The sequence below is a fragment of the Morus notabilis genome, unplaced genomic scaffold (genome assembly GCF_000414095.1).
Source record: "Morus notabilis unplaced genomic scaffold, ASM41409v2 Scaffold1028, whole genome shotgun sequence".
NCBI lineage: Eukaryota > Viridiplantae > Streptophyta > Magnoliopsida > Rosales > Moraceae > Morus > Morus notabilis.
This window is the reverse complement of record NW_010362289.1, coordinates 80,113-99,914: the sequence shown is the minus strand read 5'-3', so window position 1 is coordinate 99,914 and position 19,802 is coordinate 80,113. Positions and strand designations below refer to the sequence as shown.

Genomic DNA, 19,802 nt, shown 5'->3' with positions numbered 1-19,802 from the left:
CCAAGAAGAAAAACACTTATCGTCTGCAAGCTTACAAACGAACTTTGAAATCTTTTCAACATAAATATTACAATTGAAATACCCAAAGTTTTAGCAAAACTAAAAAAATATGGTTTTAGAAGCCACCTCTTACGCATTGTTATATGAAAAATCAAACAATTTTTCTATTTATAATTGATGTGGTTTACATATAAAAAGATGTATTCTTAATGGGTATTATTGTAGGTTAAAATTATAATAAAAGTAAATTCTAATTCGGTGGGGGAATTTATGAATATTAGGGATGCAAATAGAATTTCTCTTTCAAAAAATATTTACATCCATAATTTTTTTCCCGTGGAATGGGGGCCCACTTGGACCCGCACCCGTTATTATTGGCTCAATCTCTGTATGACTCGCTTTAGTTTATGGGTCATATCGTTAGTATAAGCCTAAAAGTATTTTCAGTCTCATTCGAAGTGTTATTTTTTATTTTAAAATTTTGAGAAAATTATTGAATTTAATATATGAATCTGAATTTTTATTCTTACTTTTAAATAAAATTATTTTTACTAATATAATTATTTAATTAAAAATAATATTAATTAAAAATAAATGATAAAAATTTAAATCTATGCGAGCGAGTCAGAATCAGCTTGTTAGGCTTTAAGGCCAAGTTGGACTACCCTCCTCCTTTTAAAGTCGAGTCAGCTTAGCCTGAAGATCAGACGGCCCAAACTTTAAGCTATAGGGTCATATTGATTCACTTCTCTCCCTCTCTCTCACCCTCCATCTTCAAATATAATTTACTGCGAGTCTGTTTAATTTATTGATTTAAAATTTTAATTTAAGTTGAGATGTGATTTTATGTAAGAATTTTTTATTGTAATAAAAAAATTAAATGTGACTATTTTTCAAAACTTTTTATTATAACAAAACTCAAATTAGTGGAGTGGAGTGGACAGGGTTACATGTCGTTATTTGCTGGTTTTCTGTCTTTTTACTTACGACATGTCGTTTTAGTGAAAATATAATTCTTTTTTTTTTTTTTTTTTTTCTGTGGACGCCGGTGTAGATTCGTCACTCGTCCAACTCACTCCATCAGATTCCGTAACCGAGTCTACTCGTTCGTTTTAGATAGAGATACATAAAACAGAAAGAGAGGGAGAGGGCAAACGGAAATAAAGCAAAAGAACATGGCGACTCTCTTGAAGTGCTACAAGCACTTCTTCTCTATCCAACTCTCCTCGCTCTCCTACTCGGCTCGGACGATTCGACTCAGCGCCTCCCGGCCCCACACCTTCTTGAAGCTGAAGCTCAGCAGGAGCAGTGGTCGGAGCAATTTCCGCTGCCTCGGCTCTTCGAGCTCGTCATCTCCGCCGTCGGTTGCCGAGACAATTGGCGGCAAACTCGACGGCGCTGTGACGGAGAGAGAGAGTCCGTTGTCTTCGGAGCTGTGGGTGTACAACACAATGAGCAGAAAGAAGGAGGTTTTCAGGCCCAAAGTTGAAGGAAAAGTTGGGATGTATGTCTGTGGAGTCACTGCTTATGACCTCAGCCATATCGGCCATGCTCGCGTCTACGTCACTTTCGATGTTCTCTACAGGTCCTCCCTCCCTCTCTCTCTCTCTCTCTCTCTCTCTCTCGTAAAGAAAACTGTATATAGTTTGGACATTAATTGGATTGTGTTTGTGTTTTTCTTTGTTTGGAATTAGGCAGATATCTTAAGCATTTGGGATACCAAGTCTGTTATGTTCGAAATTTCACCGATGTTGATGACAAAGTAAGTTCATTTGGGAGCAAAAATGCAATCTTTTAATTGTGTGTATTTGAATACCTATATTGGACGTGTTGCCAGTGATGTTAATTTTTTTTTTTTTTAAAGCTGTGTAAGAAGTACAATGTGTTATCCGAAAAAGGGGTGGATTCCAAATACCGATTACTTTCCACATTGGTATGACAGGATATAGCATAGCTGAGTCTGCACTTTTCAAATTCTGTAGATAATCGCTAGAGCGAATGAGTTGGGGGAAGATCCCATCAATTTGAGTAGGCGCTACTGCGAAGAGTTCAATCAAGATATGGTCTATCTTCACTGCCTGCACCCAGCTGTGGAGCCTCGGGTGTCTGATCACATGCCGCAAATCGTCGATATGATAAAGCAGGTAATCTGTTAAACCGTATTCTTTTATGACTAGAAAATTCCACCATTGGCATCCTTTGTGCTCTGCGAAAGGTATTGGAGCTTAACAATCTGTTTTTGGATTCGGTAATCTGATCATTCAGATTCTTGTGATGCACCACGTCGTGTATGATTTATCATTGTTTTTGCTTTGCAGATTATTGATAATGGGTATGCCTACACGGTAGAAGGTGATGTCTACTTCAACGTAGATACATTTCCAGAATATGGAAAACTATCTGGTCGGAAGTTGGAAGATAACCGAGCTGGTGAGCGGGTAGCTATAGACTCCAGGAAGAAAAACCCTGCAGATTTTGCTTTGTGGAAGGTAGTAATACTTTTGCAAACTATAATTTAAGAAGATTCATGTTAATTCATGTCCAAAAGCAGTCTGCTTGGTTGAACTGTTTACTTGCGTATACAAGTCATTCCACAAACATAATGTATGCGTGCAAAGTTGTCTTAATGTAGTTTTATAAGAACTTTCTAATAGGATAATTTTATTCTAATCATATTCATTATACGCCCGAAAAACTGTAATATTAGGATACTCTTATCGGAACAAACTAGTGCAGCAAATTTTTCTGGTGTGAAAGATAACCATGGCTCCCATTTATTTATCTATTTATATTTAATGGCAGTCTGCTAAGGAAGGGGAACCGTTCTGGGACAGTCCATGGGGCCCTGGAAGACCCGGTTGGCATATTGAATGCAGTGCCATGAGTGCTGCTTATCTTGGTTATTCTTTTGACATACACGGTGGAGGGATGGACCTTGTGTTTCCCCACCATGAAAATGAGATTGCTCAGAGCTGTGCTGCCTGCAAGCAGAGTAATATAAGCTACTGGGTACATAATGGCTTTGTCACTGTTGATTCAGAGAAAATGTCCAAATCCCTTGGAAACTTCTTCACAATTCGGCAGGTAAGATAGATAATTATTTTGAGCAATCACTTGGTCTTTATGCCCTCGATTTTATGTCAAATTTGTGTTATTCTTGATTCTATTTTAAATATTTCATCTTCCAGGTTATTGACCTCTACCATCCGCTTGCTTTAAGACTTTTCTTGTTGGGTACCCATTATCGATCCCCAATTAACTACTCCGATGTACAGCTTGAAAATGCTTCAGACCGTATTTTCTACATCTATCAGGTACAATACCATCCGCACCATACGGACAAAAGTAGAATTTGTTTTCATCAATTCATTGCTTTTGGGTTGTTGATGGAAAATGTAGCTGCATTTAGCTAGTATTTTGTGCCAGCAGCATTTCAAAAGATATTGGTTTATGCTAACTTGCACCGGTTATATGTTTAAAACAGATATGACCAAGGAATTTTTTTTTCTCCTAAAATCCTCTTATCTTTGTGTTTTCTGCTTTGAAACAATCACTAAATGTAAAATCCATTTCGTTGCAGACTTTACATGATTGTGAGGATGTTCTGAGCCAACATGATGTGCCAACTTTGAAGGATTCCATCCCACCAAGTACTGTGGATGAAATCAATAAGTTACAAAATGTTTTTGTAGCTTCAATGTCAGACGATCTTCTCACTCCTGTCGTTTTCGCTGCACTATCTGATCCGTTAAAAACCATCAATGATCTCATACACACCCGTAAGGTATCGAACCATAGGCGTGTACTTTTGCATCATTATGGATGTTAATTTATCATTTGTGATGCAACTTCTTTTAAGATTTTGTTCAATTTTGGACCAAACCAATGTAAAGCAAACTTTTTAGCCTTGTTCAGACCCAGCAAAGTTACTAGCTTAGTTCCTTTCTGTGCAGTACTACCCTGTTTCTCGAATTGTCAGTTCTGTATGGACTTCCTCTGAGAAAAGTTATTATCTTGGCATTGGTTTAAGTGCAGGGAAAGAAGCAAGCTTTGCGAGTAGAATCACTAGCAGCTCTGGAAAAGACGATCAGGAGTGCACTGGACATTTTAGGATTGATGCCTGCAAGTTACTCCCAGGTACAGAAAATGATTTCAGAGTGCTTATCTTTGTACTATGACATAATTTTTTCCTTTTTCCGCACTCTTGTCTTTTGGGAAATTTGAATCCTTTGTAAGCGAATGAACTGCATAACGTCACGCTGCTGTGATGCATGAAGTTCTGTTCAACAGATGTTGCAGGAACTGCGGGAAAAGGCGTTGAAGCGTGCAAAATTAACGGGAGATCAAGTGTTGCGCAAAATCGAGGAAAGGACTGAAGCGAGGGTGAATAAAGATTACGAAAAATCAGATGCAATTAGGAAAGAATTAGCAGCTGTAGGTATTGCTCTTATGGACAGCCCAAATGGGACAACCTGGAAACCAGCTGTACCACTTGAACTTTAAGAGCAGCACGGCTCAACAGCCTGAATGACGTGTGGGAAGCAAGACTGCTATAGCTTGTCCATGTAAAATACCATAACGAATCTGGGTGAGAGCATTGATTTTCCTAACAATTTCATCGAATTGGTCCAGGTGTTTGATTATATACACTTTTTGGAGAGAATGAGCGACTTCGTGTTTGGCAAATTAAAGAATCAAACCTTGATAATTTACGGGGGAAGAAATTTTGGCTTACTGCTATGTTGTTTTTCGTTTCTTTTTCCAAGCGCAATTGTTTTGTTATACTGGTTTTTGCCAATATGCTCTCTTTCCTTTGTAAAATGTGTCCCTAGAATCAGAGTTCCGAATCTACTAGTAAGCAGAAAAATATATACATGTATAGTAAAATAATATATATATATATATGTTTAATGATAACAAATGGATAGAAAATAAGAGAAATCCAGACATTGCTTAAAGAAGCTCCACAAACTTTTTTACTCGATAAAGAAATTGATCAAATAAAGATTATTTTCTTTCAACTCTTCCAACGTTTCAGATAACAATCGTGATGACTAGAGAGGGGGGAAATGATCTTGAGAATGGATCAAACTATGTATGTATCCTAAAAAGAATCTTCTGCCAATATCTGAATGTGACTAAAAATGTAGCAAATTTTGCCCAGCTCATTCCCACAAATCAACACAATGCCGTGTAGATGATGCTCCGATGAAATATGACGCAAAAACCGCTCACGATCCAGATCAATAACCAAGACAAAGTTGGGAAGTCCCTCTGATAAGCTATCTGTATTTTCTTGATTAGGCTAGAGAGCACACCTTGTCTGAAAAGAGAGTTAAATGTCAGTGGTCAAACACAAGCCACACTCTTCAAAGAAGATGAAAGTGAGCCGCACAGACTTTACCTTGTCTAATGCTACTACAGCAAAAACGATTGTCATCTATATATGTTGTTTGGAGACCCATCATCCATGAACCTACTGATATATCATCGTGTGCATAAGTCTTCAAAGAAGCACTGAAATGACGATGAGTTTGAGAGTTAATCATTGGGCATTTATGGAAAATATATGATCAGCATTTCCATTCTATCCCAAGTTGAAAATAATCAAAGTGGACATAAGTTGATAAATGATGATGAGTTTGAGAGTTAGTTATTGGGCATTTATGGAAAATATATGATCTGCATTTCCATTCTATCCCAGGTTGAAAATAATCAAATAGCGGAAATAAGTTGATTGAATGTCTGGGACGAGCTTAAAATCCAATGCGATTGTACTTGACACAATGTCCACATATTTACATGAACGGCTGCTTTTAATTAGTAAAACAGACGAGCTACAATTTTCTGTCGATAAATTAAGCAAATCGTATTTCAGGCCGACTTAAAAATATGATTAGATTAAGGTGCCAACTAAATTCCGTCGGTTTAAGCTTCTAAAAAAATCAAGTTGTCTCTATTGAACACGGACAAATTTCCTATAACTGGAAACTATGACAATTCTTGGTAACTAACCTGTTTACGTAGACATACTGAGCCAAATTCTTGGAGAGAATCAAAAGTGATCCGGATGCATGCCGGAAGTACCTGAATGGAGGGAAAAACCTCAGGAGAGCCCATTGTTGGTTTATTATAAGAAACATATGAACAGAATGCTAAGTAGTACAGAAGAATACTGAAAGGAAATATAAACACCACTTACGATTTCTCGTCACCAAATTTCCACCATTCAGGTTCATACCAAGGCTTTCCTCTGAAATCAAATTCAATTAAAAATCAAAAGCTAAATCCCAACAACCTTCAGATTAAGAAGACAAAACACGATAACAATAACAATTAATTGAGAACGTTAAACAACAAACAATCTTCAGACAACAGTTCCTTGATGAGAGCACAATCACCACAACACTCACACAGAGGAGACATGATTGTTGTCACAATATAGTTGAACAAAGATACAATGTAATACATACTCATCAGCTACAACATCTCCTGACTTCATGCAGCCAATATAAGAGCTATTTTGACCACGACGATGTTCAAGAAGTCCAATTAGCCCATCTGTTACGCAAAGAGAGTAGTGTAAATAATAAAAACGAATCTTTGATTGTCAAAGTACTCCCAACTCCCAAGTTATAATATATTTCAAAGAGTGAAGAAAGTAGAAGCTCAACCAAGATCAAGGTCGATGTTGTCATCAACTTTAACATAAAATCCCGCATTCCAATTTTGGACCGCTGTGCTGAAGAAGAACTTCGCTTTCTTGGGCAACTCTTCCTGAGCCTCCTCATGATCTTCCTATAATTTATGTGGTTTAAACCCACGCAATTACGGATATAAAAACTTTATTATTAGTCCTAATACATATCAATCCCATATAGTTCAAATGCCTCTTTGAGGATTGAATTAAGAATAAAAATTATGTGATCATTATACAAAAGAACTATATAGACACATGCCTACGTTTCTACACATGAACATACATGCTCATAAGACTAAGAAAAAGAATAGAAGCAAAGGCATTGTAACAACAGCTGAAATTATAATGCTTAAAACTTACAAGAATAAAAAAATCTTTTGTTGAACGATTTTCCTCATCGATATTGCGATCTAAACTATCGCCGCGGTTAGCACTGCCAATTTCAAATAACATTTTTGTTAGAAGAGTTTGGTCCATCGACGACTATTGTGATCTTACCATGATAATGTTCAAATAACACACTTAAAGAAAATAGGAAGACAGGGAAGGCATAAAGAAGTATAATAATGAGGGATTAAAGTCAGAGAAAAACCTCCGACCGATTACAAAGCGGATGACTACTCCTCTCTCTTCAAGTTTTCTTAGGGCTTCACCTGCAAAAGCCACAACAGTGATGTACAACATATTATTTTGTTAAGGGCAAGATATATGATCCTGAAGTTCATGCATTTTGACCCATGATAGAGACATGCCATATGCATTTAACCCTTGAGTATTCATATTTTAAAGACATACAGATACAAAAAACATAATCCATATAAAAGTAGCAGTTTAATTTTAAAATGTACTTAAAGGTTTGCAAATAAAAATTGTATATGCAGAATTTCACAAATAATAACCTCACAAGCTTGCTAAATATTTGAAATCAGTAAAACGTAGAGTTAGCTTCCTGTTGTCTGCTATAAAAGACCCCAACTGACCTCTAGGCATCCAAGATCCTCTGAACACATTTCTCTTCAATCGACTGCCAAATCCAGTATAAACTCCAATAACAGCTAGAAGTTGGGAAGTAGAAGATCCACTTTGTTGCAAATGGTTCTTCAAGTACCCTTGACTCTTCGCCAGTGTCAGCTCCATCTCAACTTCCACAATTCTCCTCTCCAGATTTCTAAATACCAACACAATCAATGCATATACGAATACCGGTTAGATACATACAACTACAATGATGCGAACCAATTTGAGTAAAAGAAAAATTAAGTAACTTACTTGCATCCAAGGACCGCCAACTTCTCATCAATTGAAAGAATCTTGGGCCTCTACAAACATAAACAAGTGAACATCTCAAGAAATACATCTATTAGAAAACAATTCAAGGCAGTCGACAATTTTGACTCTCACTCGCAAGCTTCACTTAAACTTTTACACACAATAATCTAAAAAGAAATTTATTAGAGCTACTACTTTTAGTCGGAGCACCAAACAGATTCTCCAGAAAAGCTACTCAAACGAACCTGGCCCGTGTTTTTCTTGAGAAGACCAACTAGTAACGTTCTGTTCTCTGCATCCTGCCATAACCTGAATAGCCAAAACAAGAACAATTTGCAATCTTAAATTTAAGAATAATTTTGATTCCATCAAATTGAAACGGGGGACCCTAGTCCAAACACAAAACCACATCAAAGTTATAAAACAACAAAATTCGGACAGGAAAAAAGAAATTCCCGGAAAATTTACAGTGCTTCTGCATCACAAGGAACAGGAAATTCGAAACCATTATCACAGTCAACAGCAAAAATTCAACAAAGGATCTCCATTGCAGAGTCCTATACAATTTCAAAACTTAATCGATAGCGCAATTTATAGCTGGCTCAAATTTGCCGTCTTCACCAATCCAAATTTCCTACATTTTCTCGGAAACCAAACAGGCAATTAACGGAAAAAAAATAAAAAAATCAAAAGGAGAGTAGGATCGCACCTGCCGGCGACATAGAGCCAAGCGAGGCAAGAAAACAAGGCCATGAGAAGCGAAGGTTTCGAGGTCTGAATAGGCTTTGATCTCCATCGTTTCTCCGATTTCGTCGTCGTCGTCGGTAAACTCTCCATCTCCCACACGACTATGAGAGAGAAAGAGCACAATATATATATATATATATATAGGATGTAGACGTATAACAGGAATGAAATCTTTAGGCGTGTGATGGGCAATTAACAGAGTAAATTACTTGCTATAAGCAGCAACCGCAGAGAATAAAGGGAGTAACGGAAGGTACTATTGAAAAACTGGGAATTATTATTATTATTATTATATCGGAGGTCAGCATTGCAATGCCGTAGTAATTCTTCTTCCGCAAAAGGAAAGGAAAGAGAAGATCAGGAGGAAGTGCCAGTGGACTTCGAGAGCTGAGAGGACTAAGTTCATGGCCAACTTAATATTGGGCCTTTAAGCAGGCCCTAGAGTTGAGTTGGCCCGTAGGACATGTGGACCCCCTAGCTGCAGGGTTCCTACCTAGTAACAAAGAAAAAAAAAAAAAAAAAACTCTTTTGAGGTAGACAATGCATACGAAATTATTATAAGATGAATAGATGATCTCCAATATAAAGATCAATACTATTTTATTGAATATTTAATTGCTTGTTTTAATTTTGTGCGTTGTACAAGATTCTATTTTAAATTCTATATTTAATTTGTTATAAATTTTAAGCTTTGAAATTTGTTAAACTAAAACATATAATTTTTTAAGAAATTATAGTACTAATTAAGTACGATAAAGTCCCCTTCATTTCAGAGTTTAGAATTCGAGTTTTATTACAGTAAAAACCTTTAAAAAATAATCACATCTAACATTTTTATTACAGTAAAAGGTTCTCACATAAAATTACATCTCAACTCGAATTAAAAACTCAAATCAACACACTAAACGGATCCTAAGAGTCAACACATCAACTAAATAAACACAATCAGATGTTAAGATTCGCTTATTCTGTGGCTCGGAGCATTCAAATTGTAAATGGCAACAAAATCAATAAGAAAATGAATAGTTAACACTGTCAAAACAAGCCCCCTTTTTTTTGTTTATTATTATTATTTTGTTTAAAATAGGCGAGGCCTCTTATCAGCGAGATGGTTAAGGTGAGTATCACCTAATGCTGATAAGGATGATTGGTTTATTTAAATCTAAATAGTTTGTTTTTAACTTAGATTAAATTACGAGTTATCTTTTATTTTCAAATTTGGATCATTTTGAACTGTTAGGTATTAGGAGATAAGTCTTAATTTAAATAATTTACATATTAGATTAATATTAAATTAAATTCAAACTCCACATGAAACTCTATTTATATTGTATTCTCGTCAATGAAAAACTTGTACCATTGTGCTTCAAAATCTATTAGATGCAAAGGTTGGAGGCACTTTCTAACTAGTTCGCATGTCGACTTACAAGGTATGTGATAGAAAGAACCTTGTTTTCCCAACCCACATGAAGAGAAGTAATCAAATAAAAGATAGTGTAAAAAGTGAACTGCTCCAACTATAAGTTTAACACAAAATGATGAAATCAAAACGTTAAGGCACTAACATGATCAGATATCCCTAGCCATAGTCATCAAGGCGACATTAAAAACCTTTCAAGCTAGTCACAAAATGAAAACTATAATGTCGACAAAATACAATTATAAAAAATTTGTTGAGTTTTGCTCAAGACAAGACTGTCCATGAGGTTTCAGAAACCCCCAGCTTCCTGTCATGAAATTAGGCCCTTGATGCGCACAGATGGCTCGTGCTTGTTATAAGTTTTGCTCCCTAACTGCTTCTTGCAGCCCCAGGCAAGAGGTTAGACAGAGAAGGAACCCCTTGGCCTCTCATTTCTTCTTGTGCTCGTCTTATTTCTTCGGGATCTGTCGTTAATACACAGCAGATTATAGTCAGCCATGAAACAATCGAAGTCCTGATCGATATGCAGTACATTTAAATTGACTGTGAAAATGTTCAATATATAAATAAGTTCCACAGCAGGAGGTCATCCTGAAGATATGAATCTAGTTCCACAAATAATGTTATTTCAAAATCCTACACATTAAGTATAGGGAACTTACCCATGTTCTCCACTAATTTGGGCATCAGAAACACGACAATCACCATAAATCCAATCATCAGACCCATCGGGCTTTTCACAAGAGACATTATTGAGAAGGGTTCCCTTATCTGATATTACATGACAAAATGAGGTCAAAAATCGATGATATGAGAACAGTTTACAAATAATAATGTAAAAAAGTTTATCAAAGCCAACCTCGTAATACTGTTCATCTTTCAATGGCTCTAAAACAAACTCATGCAGCCCCCTTCTGGTCTCTGTCAGTGCTGCTTGAACCTTTCCCGGGTTTCTGGCACTAACATCAACCCGAACCTAAAGATTATATTGAAAATAAACACATGGGCACGTTAGATAAGTAGTGATGTAGCTAAAAAAAAAAAAAAGATTATTTGCAGATGGATAAAACCTACCGGGGAGAAGAAATATCCTAATGCTGCCACCTCTATAAGGTGAGTCCCCGCTGGCACAGTATGGCTTTAAGCACACATGTTAAGGATACCAAGTATGCTTAATGAACGAACAACCTCCATTTCATTCTTAAAATACAATCTAGCTCACTAAAAAAAGTCAAAATCTGATACAGAAACTTGAAATTTATACTATCCTTACAGAAATTGAAATTAATATATCTTCTATTATTCCATGAGAGAAAATAAGTCATCATAAATCAAACTTAAGCAAAAGCAAGCATAAAGAGATTAGTAGGATACAATGAAAAAAATCCATCAGGCTTCAGAAAGGTAACCCTTTGGCCACCGTTGAGGATGACTTTGATATTTGATATTTTTGCAGGTAGACCAAATCCTTTAGCCCCAAAATCTGTCAAAACAAAATCGTCACTAATGTGCACGAACCAAAGGTCAAATACAACTAAATCATAGAAGAAGGATCAAAGTAAGTGGGAAAAGCCAAAAAGAACACAAAACCACTCTCTTCTTAGCACTCGCTCGTCTCATTAACCTATGAACTTCCAAAAAGCCCCCACAGAGATACAAGAAATATAAAGAAGCCCTAAATCCTAGTCAAACTTGGCACATATCTAATAGGTCGAATCAAGTTTTTTTCTTTTTTTTTTCTTTTGACGCTTTTCCGAATTAAGTTTTTTTTTCCCCGAAATAAGTTAATTTAACTACAGTCTAGAACAAATATGAGATGTAAAATTGACGCTTTCAGAGTCCTACGCTTCTTCCTCAAATACAGATCGTTAAGAACAAGAATTGAGAACCAAAAATAACTCTAATTATGCTTAAATCCCGAATTCAACAAACGTAAAACCAATTTCGAATCAGAGTTGAATAATTACATACCAGGGATCTTCACTCGACCATGAATGGAGTAACCCTCACCGGACCTGGAAAAATGAATTGATTTTAGAATAAATAATCAGGAAAAAAATTATTGATACAAAAGTTGTTCCTCTGAAAAGCCGTACCCAGGAGAAGCTGCAAGGGAAGAAGAGATCAGAGTGAAGCAAAACTGTACGAAGAGCAGGAGAATAACCGATCCGGATCGCATCCTCGGCGCCATCGCACGGTGATGTTTGCAGGAATTTTTCGTGCGCACGGGATTCGTCGTTTCCCTCGGTTCTTTGAAGGTTAATGTGTATTCTGGTGTTACGCGCCTAGCAGGTCTATTGTGGTACGAGAAATCGTGACCGGTCACCCGACGAGGCGGAAAACGATCAATGATGAGACAAGTAGAGAGTTTTTTCCTTTTTTTTTTTTTTTTTTTGAGGAAGTTTTCTTGGCTTTTTATTTGCATTGCAATTTTCTCTGTTTTTTTTTTTTTTTTTTCTTTTTTGTTGCTAAAATAGTTAAAAGAAGACTTGCACCTTCAAGTTTAACTCACGACTTAAAACTATAAATTGCGCAGAACTGTTATTACCATTACCATTATTAATGTTGTAAGACTGTTTAATCAACATTGCAGTATGTTTGTTAAAAGGGATTTAAATGGCCATTTTTGAAGGATTTTTTCACCGAAGTTTTGTAAAATTATAAAAATAATTATTTTTTTTAATTTAATGGTCAATTATTGATTAATTTAACGGTATATAATTAATTGACTATCAATAATTAATTTTAATATATTATTAATTAATTCGATGATTCTTTATTATTAATCGATATCAATTAACAATTAACAAAAATTAATTAATAATTAATCAATTTTAATCAACAAATTACAAGTTTATTAATGATAAATTATTAATAAATTAATAATGAATCTGTAAATTGCTGATTAATTGTGATCAATAACTGATTAATTGTGAGTCAATTACTGATTTATTCCTATAAACAAAACGTCTATTTTCATACAATAAAATAAAAATGAGCCATTTATAAAAAAGTGGTGGAAAAAAGTCATTCACACTAGATGTAATTTTTCTTATTATTATTATTATTATTATTATTATTGGGGTTTAAAACAAGACAACACTACCAAGTCACAATAGGATCACAAGAAAGTGTCTGGAGATGACTCCAATGAACAAAATTGAAGTACATCTGTATCACATGTCAATCAGTTTGAAAATGTTCGTGAAGATATACACTTGAAACTTGAAAGCCTTGAAACAAATGCAAGAAAAATAAATTCCCATTTCCCCCAACAACAAAAGAAAAGGAAAAAAAGAAAAAGAATTTATTACATTAAAGGGCTCAACACTCAAACCTGACCGTGGCAATAAGACCAATCTAAGCCTATGTCGAATTTACACGAATCTAGAACCATATTACTTCCATCTTCGTTCTTTTTCTCTGAACAAAAGCACATGGAAGAAGTTTCTTCTACAACAAAATTGAAATTTAAATCAAGAATTTGGTATCTGAGCAGAGTGGCGGAGAGAGAAAGGCCCCCCAAAAAAAACAGGAATACCAAACTAAACCAGTAAAATTTTGAACCAAATGCTATAAGCCAAACTTCTTCGAGAACCAGTCGGAAAGATTCGCTATTACAAATCCAAAGAAGACCTGCAGAACACCACCATAAACCGAACGTATGAAAGAGCTCATACATGCACGTATGCAAGTAGCCCTAGTACATCATGAATTAGAAGCATTTTTTTTTTTAACCGCATTATACCTGAGCGGAGCCGAGAATGTAAACTGCTGAATACTGACGACCATGGATCACCATGTCGGCCACCATAGCAAGCGGGATGGTGAGCGACATGCCCAAGGTGGCCACCAGAGGAGTTGTCCATACAACACACAGCGCCCTATGGCGAAAAGTAGAAGTTTTAGATAAGGGAAGTCGAATAAAAGAACGGAGCATAAATTACTAGACAGAAGAGCAAAGGTTGAAACATACCAAAAGTAATCAGAGAGTACACTTCCAACAAAGCCATTGGCAATAACGACTTCATCCATTTTGGCAGAGTGAGGAATTGTAAACTTTGGTTCGATTCCCAATGCCGACAACGGCCAAACTGGATACACAGAGGAGAAATATTTCTCATTTAAGCAAAGCAGTGTTGAAGTAAAAGTTGAGGAAGCATGACCGAATAAAGGAAACTTTAGCATCTGACTTTGTAGAACACAATGTAATGAAAGATCATACAAGACTAACGGAGTCATTACTCGTTAGGGCCAAGGGTTGGAACTGGGGATAAATTGGTATGGGATGTTCAGGCACACATGTACTAGGAAGTAGGAACTACATTCTCTATTACAACCCAAAAGTTCCAGCACTAAAATTTAGCATTGTGAGAATTCTAGAGGTCGGACAAAAGAACCAAGTCAAACTGGGACATGGAAATGACAGTACAAAGAAGCATTACTATTTTGGAACACTTACCAAGCCACCACAGTGCCACAAGTGTAAACAATCCAATATATCCAAACAACTTTTGCACATCAGCTCTTTCTCCTTCTTCACCAGCAAACTTTTTGAGAAGCACTGCAATTTTTACACCAAAACAACAAAGAATATAAAATTCCCGTCGAAAAAAATAAAAAAAATAAAAAGTAAATAATAAATAAAAAGAGGGAAATCAAAGTTGCCAACCTGTAAAAAGACCATATGACATAGCTGAGAGAAGGCCAAAAAGATCTCCACTGAGAGAGCGTTTACCATTGCTGTTTACACATATCAACATCGAAGTAAATCCAACTTAAAAATCACAAATATAAAAACAAGACATGAACTTGTAAGACTCTTGGAAGAGCTACTTATGTTGAAAAATAACAAAAAATGACAAATATAGATATTTGGAGATGAAAGGGAACTGGCTTTCTATTGAAATTCATCCCACAACACATTCTTTATAGATCTCTCACGTTCAGAATCAAACCAACATCAAATAGAAATGTACACCCCAACCCCTCTCTGAAAAGGGTGCATCCAAGGTACCAGTTACAATTCTTATGAAAGTTCATTAATAACGTTGCAAAGATAATATTATAATATAAATGATCAAGATACTGCATTCCATCGCACGTACTATTAAAAAGACCCCAGAGGGAATTTGAACTTACGAAGAACCTCCCAAATCTGATTCATCTGCAGCCCAAGTTTTCCCCATAGTCGTCATAACAACACCAGCCATGCTAACAAAAACAGCAAGCACTTTTGCTACATTCAGAGAATCTTGGCCCAAAATTGCTCCAACGAAAAGAGTAAAGAGTCCAGATGTAGAGGATAATACCGTTGTACTTGCAACACTTGTACGAGCAAGTGCAGCATTTGAAAAGTACTGCAACCACAAAGCAATTTCAATAAAAAATAAAGGGAATTCAAAATAAATGCTTTATATTTTGACTACAAAAACGTGCACAAATTTAAATGTACAGGAGGTGAGGAAAACCCGTATCCTCAATGGTCAAGTGCCATGATATGAGTGTGTGAGACTCAATAACAACTCAACTCAAATCCCAAACCCTATAAGGTAGATTTCGAAGTAACGTCCAAAATACTTTTGACCACCAACCTTTAAATCTGTTTAACTTTTTTCCTTAGGAACTTTGTGGGACATCTCATGTCCTGGAAACATTGTTTCGACCTGTTTGGCACACACTACCTCATGAGTGGGGAAACAGAAATGTTTTGTGGAAGTATCATTCTATAACAAAATAACCCAATCGAACATATCAATAGCACTATACCAGGCCTCATAGATTTACAAGCACGTATACAGCCACAACTCTTGACATACCTCAGCGACGAACAACAACCTTACAAATGACACTCAAAGCTTTCATTATTACTGAGATATGATATTGTTGTAAGGGCAAACACTCTGAATATAGACTTGTGTGTTCTGTGTTGCTCAGAGACAGTTATACACATCATAAAACGCAATTATATTGGGTTTGATATATGCGGGTTTGAAAAAAAAAAAAAAAAAAAAAAAAAAAAAAAAACGAAAACAAACTCCCTTTCAAGAACGCAGAAAATTAGTTAAGGAAAAGCTTTAGATATAATAGGAAGGGTGACTTGTCACAGAAGCATGCACCCTTAAATGTATAATATACTTATGAACAAAGATTTTTTCTTTCTTTTTTTTTTCTTTTTTGGGTAAAAGAGTCTTGCTAATACTTCCACTAATCAAATTGACGTGAACACAAAAAATCATGAGAAAAAATTTAATTGTTAAGATTGAAAATATGTTAAAAGAAAATAGCCTTGGAAAGTTCCTTACTTCTGTAATGAACCAGATAGGTGCTATGTAAAATCCATAGGTAGCAACTTCCCGTGTTGTAAGATGCTTCACTTGTTTCAAGCCATATAAATCATCTTTGTGTCTAGGAACCAAAGGTCTTCCTTCCGCATGAGGTGAAAGGTTTGCTTCACTATCTTTTCTGGTCAACGTCCCCTGAAGCTCCAATTCGTAGTCTTTCTTTAGTGGAGAACCGAATCCACCAGAAAATTCATTCAAGCTTTCTACACTTTTGGCACCTTTCAAAGAGCGACGCTTTATAAAATTACACAACCAATCCTTAATGAAAGCTATTGGGAGATAAACTACCATAAGAGAAGCTCCAAGATAAGTTACTGCAAATGGCTGCTTATAGTCCGTAAATATACCCTATACATAAAACAAGCCTGTCATGATAAACAATCAACATGATATAATGATATATGATTGCGCATAAGCACATTGCAAGTACTGATTAGACAAATCAACATATACCAAATCACCAATGAGAATCTTAAAACATGACAAATTAGGTTAATTTATGCAGACTTTCTCCAAGATTACTTACTGAACAAAAAAAAAAAAAAAACACAGGTTTTAAAGAAAAAGACTATTTGAAACTAGTCATGAGTTCAATCCCATGACCCTTGACGAGATGATCAAATGATCACACTCTTTTCCAACGGTGACTTAATTTTACCACCGTGATCTCCAAGGAAAAACAAATAAAAAGTTAACCATAAACTTTCATTACAGTTCTGGTAGCTTCCACAGAACAAGCACCACGAACCAAATCAAACGATGTCAACTAAATTAAAAGTATTTTACTTTTTGCTCCTCCGAATAAGTTTCATAAACAATCTCAATCTCATACAAACAAAATAGTGATAAAACATTAAAATTCCAACCCATAAAGTCAACGCCATTAGCAATAAATCAAAACCCATCAAGCGTACACAAATCAAACTCACACGCATTGCAAAAAACAAACTGTCCATCAAAATTCCACCGAATGCTAAATCCAAAACGCTCTTAACCATGCAAAATCACAAATTCATTTAAACAGATGGGAAAAAAAACGGAAATTCGGAACAACCTGGGTGACTTCTGCAGACGTGACCCAGATAATAACAACGGCGGCTATGAGGAACAGCCCGGCCTTGTATTTCCAACCCATCACGAACCAGCGAAACACAGAAAGGATTCGCGAGATTTCAGCGCGTTGCTCTCGGATCTTTGACCGTGTCGGTGATATTCGAGTCGTCACCGGCGTGTGACCGTGAGATCTCGGGAGGTGAGATATTCAGTCGAAAAGAGAGAAATCTGGAGGGCGGCTGGTGACGGTGAAGGTGAGGGGAATAAGGAATTTCTTCTTCTGGAAATAGAATTAAATTAAATTAAATTAAATTAAATGAAAGAGAACGAGAAAGAGAAAGAGAGAAAAAGAGAGGGAAGTGTTAAAATTAAGTTTGGTATACTTTGTCTCTGTTATACTACGTTGCCTCTAAATAATGGGAAAAAAATAATATTTCCTTTTTTAATGAATATGCATTTTTTTTTTTCTCTTCGTGTTTCTCTCGTACGAACATAAAAAATAAATTATTAATAATTTTATATTTTTAGTCGTTATTATAATATCAAAAAGTATCTATTTTACATATTTTTTTATCTATTGTGATTTTAGTAAGATTTAATAGTCAAAAAACTAACTTTACCTATGGATAAATCCTACTTTAAAAAGTCCCATTTTTTAAATAACGTCATTTTAATAGCCTCTCAGTGAAACATTTTGAAAATATACTACAGTTTTAATGGTACTTTTACTTTTTTTTTTTAAAAATGTTACTTTGATACCTTAAAGCTATTTCTAGAGATAAAAAAAAATGTTCATTCTACTCTTCTATCTATTTAATTGGAAACTACAAATTTAAGAAAAAATAACAAAACATTTAAAAATGTATTAAAGATCTGTATTTTCTTGCTATGACTTGAAGATCTGCAAATTTTATTTTGAGTTTTCTATGTTTTTCAAATATTTTATTAAAGTTTTGAAATGTTCAGTTTATAATTAAATATATAAAAGCATAGAAAAAATATTTTATGTCCCAAAACTTGACATTAAGCTCGGCTTATTCAAAACACACAGTACTTCCTCTTTAAAATAAAAAAAAATAAAAAACATATAGTAGCTTCAAAATATTTTTACTATAACAAAGAGTATCAGAATAATTCCCTATTTGTTCCTAATCATGTGATGTTTTCATTTTCTTTTTCACTTTTTCTTCCTCGTTTTTTATTTAATTTTATTATCATGTCCCTTTATATCTATCTCTTTTCTATAATTTATTTTTTGTCTCTGTTTTTCGATTATTTTCTCACGTAGTTTTTACATCTTCAATAGTCAATTTGTTTTCCATTGAGGAATGGTTAATGGGTGAAAGGGATAGCTATATACCTTATTTTGTTGTTTCTGTTAACGTGCATATATGCTTGAATTTGATAAAGTCATTGGCCATTTCTATCAATTTTTGTGTTTATATAAAATCTAGGATTGTAATATTTGATTATGTGTTTAGTTGAATGTGATTTCCCTTTTTATCATTAAAAAAAATCCCTTTTTATTAAAAAATATTGAAGCCACATTTAACTTATAAAAATTAAAGAATATATATTTAAAGTTTAAATAGTTGGCAACTTGGACGCGTTTAGAACTCGTTTTCAAAATGATTTTATTTTTTGTATGAAAATGAAAATGAAAACGTTTTCAATCTCAGACATAAATCATTTTTGAAAATGTGTTTGGTAGATTTATCAAGAAATTATTTTCAGTATAAAAAACTCATTAATATCTCTCTCTGTGCTCGAGAGATGAGAAAACAAAAATAAAAAAATTATTAAAAATTATTTTTTATTTATCTCTCATTTTATATTAAATTATGTTGCTGTCCCTTTCCCTCTAAAAAAGAAAGGACGGAAATATTAAAAAAGAAAAAAAAAAAGAGATGTGTTCTGGCTCCATCAGATTTTATACAAGTTTTCGTTATCGGTCAAGTAGATATTATCATATTATTGAAGACTTTGAAATTTTGTAAGGAAAATGGACCACGCAAATAATCATGTAGATTTCAACTAATCACTCTAGCATAATAAAACTCATGTGAGTTGTGTAGATCTAATGTACATTATTGGAGACTTTTAGGAAGAAAATGGATTACGCAATATAATTAATCATGTGTTTTGTGCTGACTCCACCCAAAATTTGTTTATACTACCTTATGGAGTATGGACAATGACAAAATTAGAACAAAAATCACAAGCTTGCTCAAATATTTGGTGGATTTGTATTTGTTAATGAGCATTGTTT

The 19,802-nt window shown here is 34.9% G+C and overlaps 4 protein-coding genes across 5 annotated transcripts; 1 reads left to right on the top strand and 3 right to left on the bottom strand.

The window, feature by feature from the left end:
- The first annotated feature begins 1,175 nt into the window (after window positions 1–1,175).
- On the top strand, window positions 1,176–4,806 carry LOC21391878 (cysteine--tRNA ligase, chloroplastic/mitochondrial). Of its 2 annotated transcripts, XM_024167837.1 has the most exons (9): window positions 1,176–1,585; window positions 1,699–1,762; window positions 1,983–2,144; window positions 2,319–2,489; window positions 2,803–3,084; window positions 3,189–3,314; window positions 3,581–3,784; window positions 4,036–4,137; window positions 4,291–4,806. In XM_024167837.1, exons 1-9 carry the CDS (start codon window positions 1,176–1,178, stop codon window positions 4,501–4,503), a joined length of 1,734 nt encoding a protein of 577 aa, XP_024023605.1. In that variant the 3' UTR covers window positions 4,504–4,806. The 2 variants fall into 2 exon arrangements, with proteins under 2 accessions (XP_024023605.1, XP_024023606.1); XM_024167838.1 differs by lacking the exon at window positions 4,291–4,806 and having other exon boundaries at window positions 4,031–4,131.
- Window positions 4,807–4,953: 147 nt separating this feature from the next.
- On the bottom strand, window positions 4,954–9,094 carry LOC21391877 (hydroxyproline O-galactosyltransferase HPGT3). The gene is made up of 12 exons (XM_010101553.2): window positions 8,679–9,094; window positions 8,215–8,278; window positions 7,970–8,019; window positions 7,681–7,868; window positions 7,293–7,353; window positions 7,061–7,133; window positions 6,675–6,798; window positions 6,474–6,561; window positions 6,203–6,253; window positions 6,016–6,087; window positions 5,405–5,517; window positions 4,954–5,323 (listed from the first exon to the last, which is right to left on the bottom strand). Exons 1-12 carry the CDS (start codon window positions 8,804–8,806, stop codon window positions 5,301–5,303), a joined length of 1,035 nt encoding a protein of 344 aa, XP_010099855.2. The 5' UTR covers window positions 8,807–9,094; the 3' UTR covers window positions 4,954–5,300.
- A 1,161-nt stretch (window positions 9,095–10,255) lies between these two features.
- LOC21391876 (ER membrane protein complex subunit 7 homolog) lies at window positions 10,256–12,375 on the bottom strand. Its single transcript, XM_010101552.2, has 7 exons — window positions 12,233–12,375; window positions 12,108–12,151; window positions 11,511–11,619; window positions 11,211–11,274; window positions 10,996–11,112; window positions 10,799–10,907; window positions 10,256–10,600 (listed from the first exon to the last, which is right to left on the bottom strand). Exons 1-7 carry the CDS (start codon window positions 12,325–12,327, stop codon window positions 10,506–10,508), a joined length of 633 nt encoding a protein of 210 aa, XP_010099854.1. The 5' UTR covers window positions 12,328–12,375; the 3' UTR covers window positions 10,256–10,505.
- Window positions 12,376–13,302: 927 nt separating this feature from the next.
- Window positions 13,303–17,868, bottom strand: LOC21391875 (uncharacterized transporter C405.03c). The gene is made up of 8 exons (XM_010101551.2): window positions 17,535–17,868; window positions 16,442–16,828; window positions 15,279–15,496; window positions 14,809–14,879; window positions 14,599–14,700; window positions 14,113–14,230; window positions 13,885–14,020; window positions 13,303–13,772 (listed from the first exon to the last, which is right to left on the bottom strand). Exons 1-8 carry the CDS (start codon window positions 17,613–17,615, stop codon window positions 13,710–13,712), a joined length of 1,176 nt encoding a protein of 391 aa, XP_010099853.1. The 5' UTR covers window positions 17,616–17,868; the 3' UTR covers window positions 13,303–13,709.
- Window positions 17,869–19,802: the final 1,934 nt, after the last annotated feature.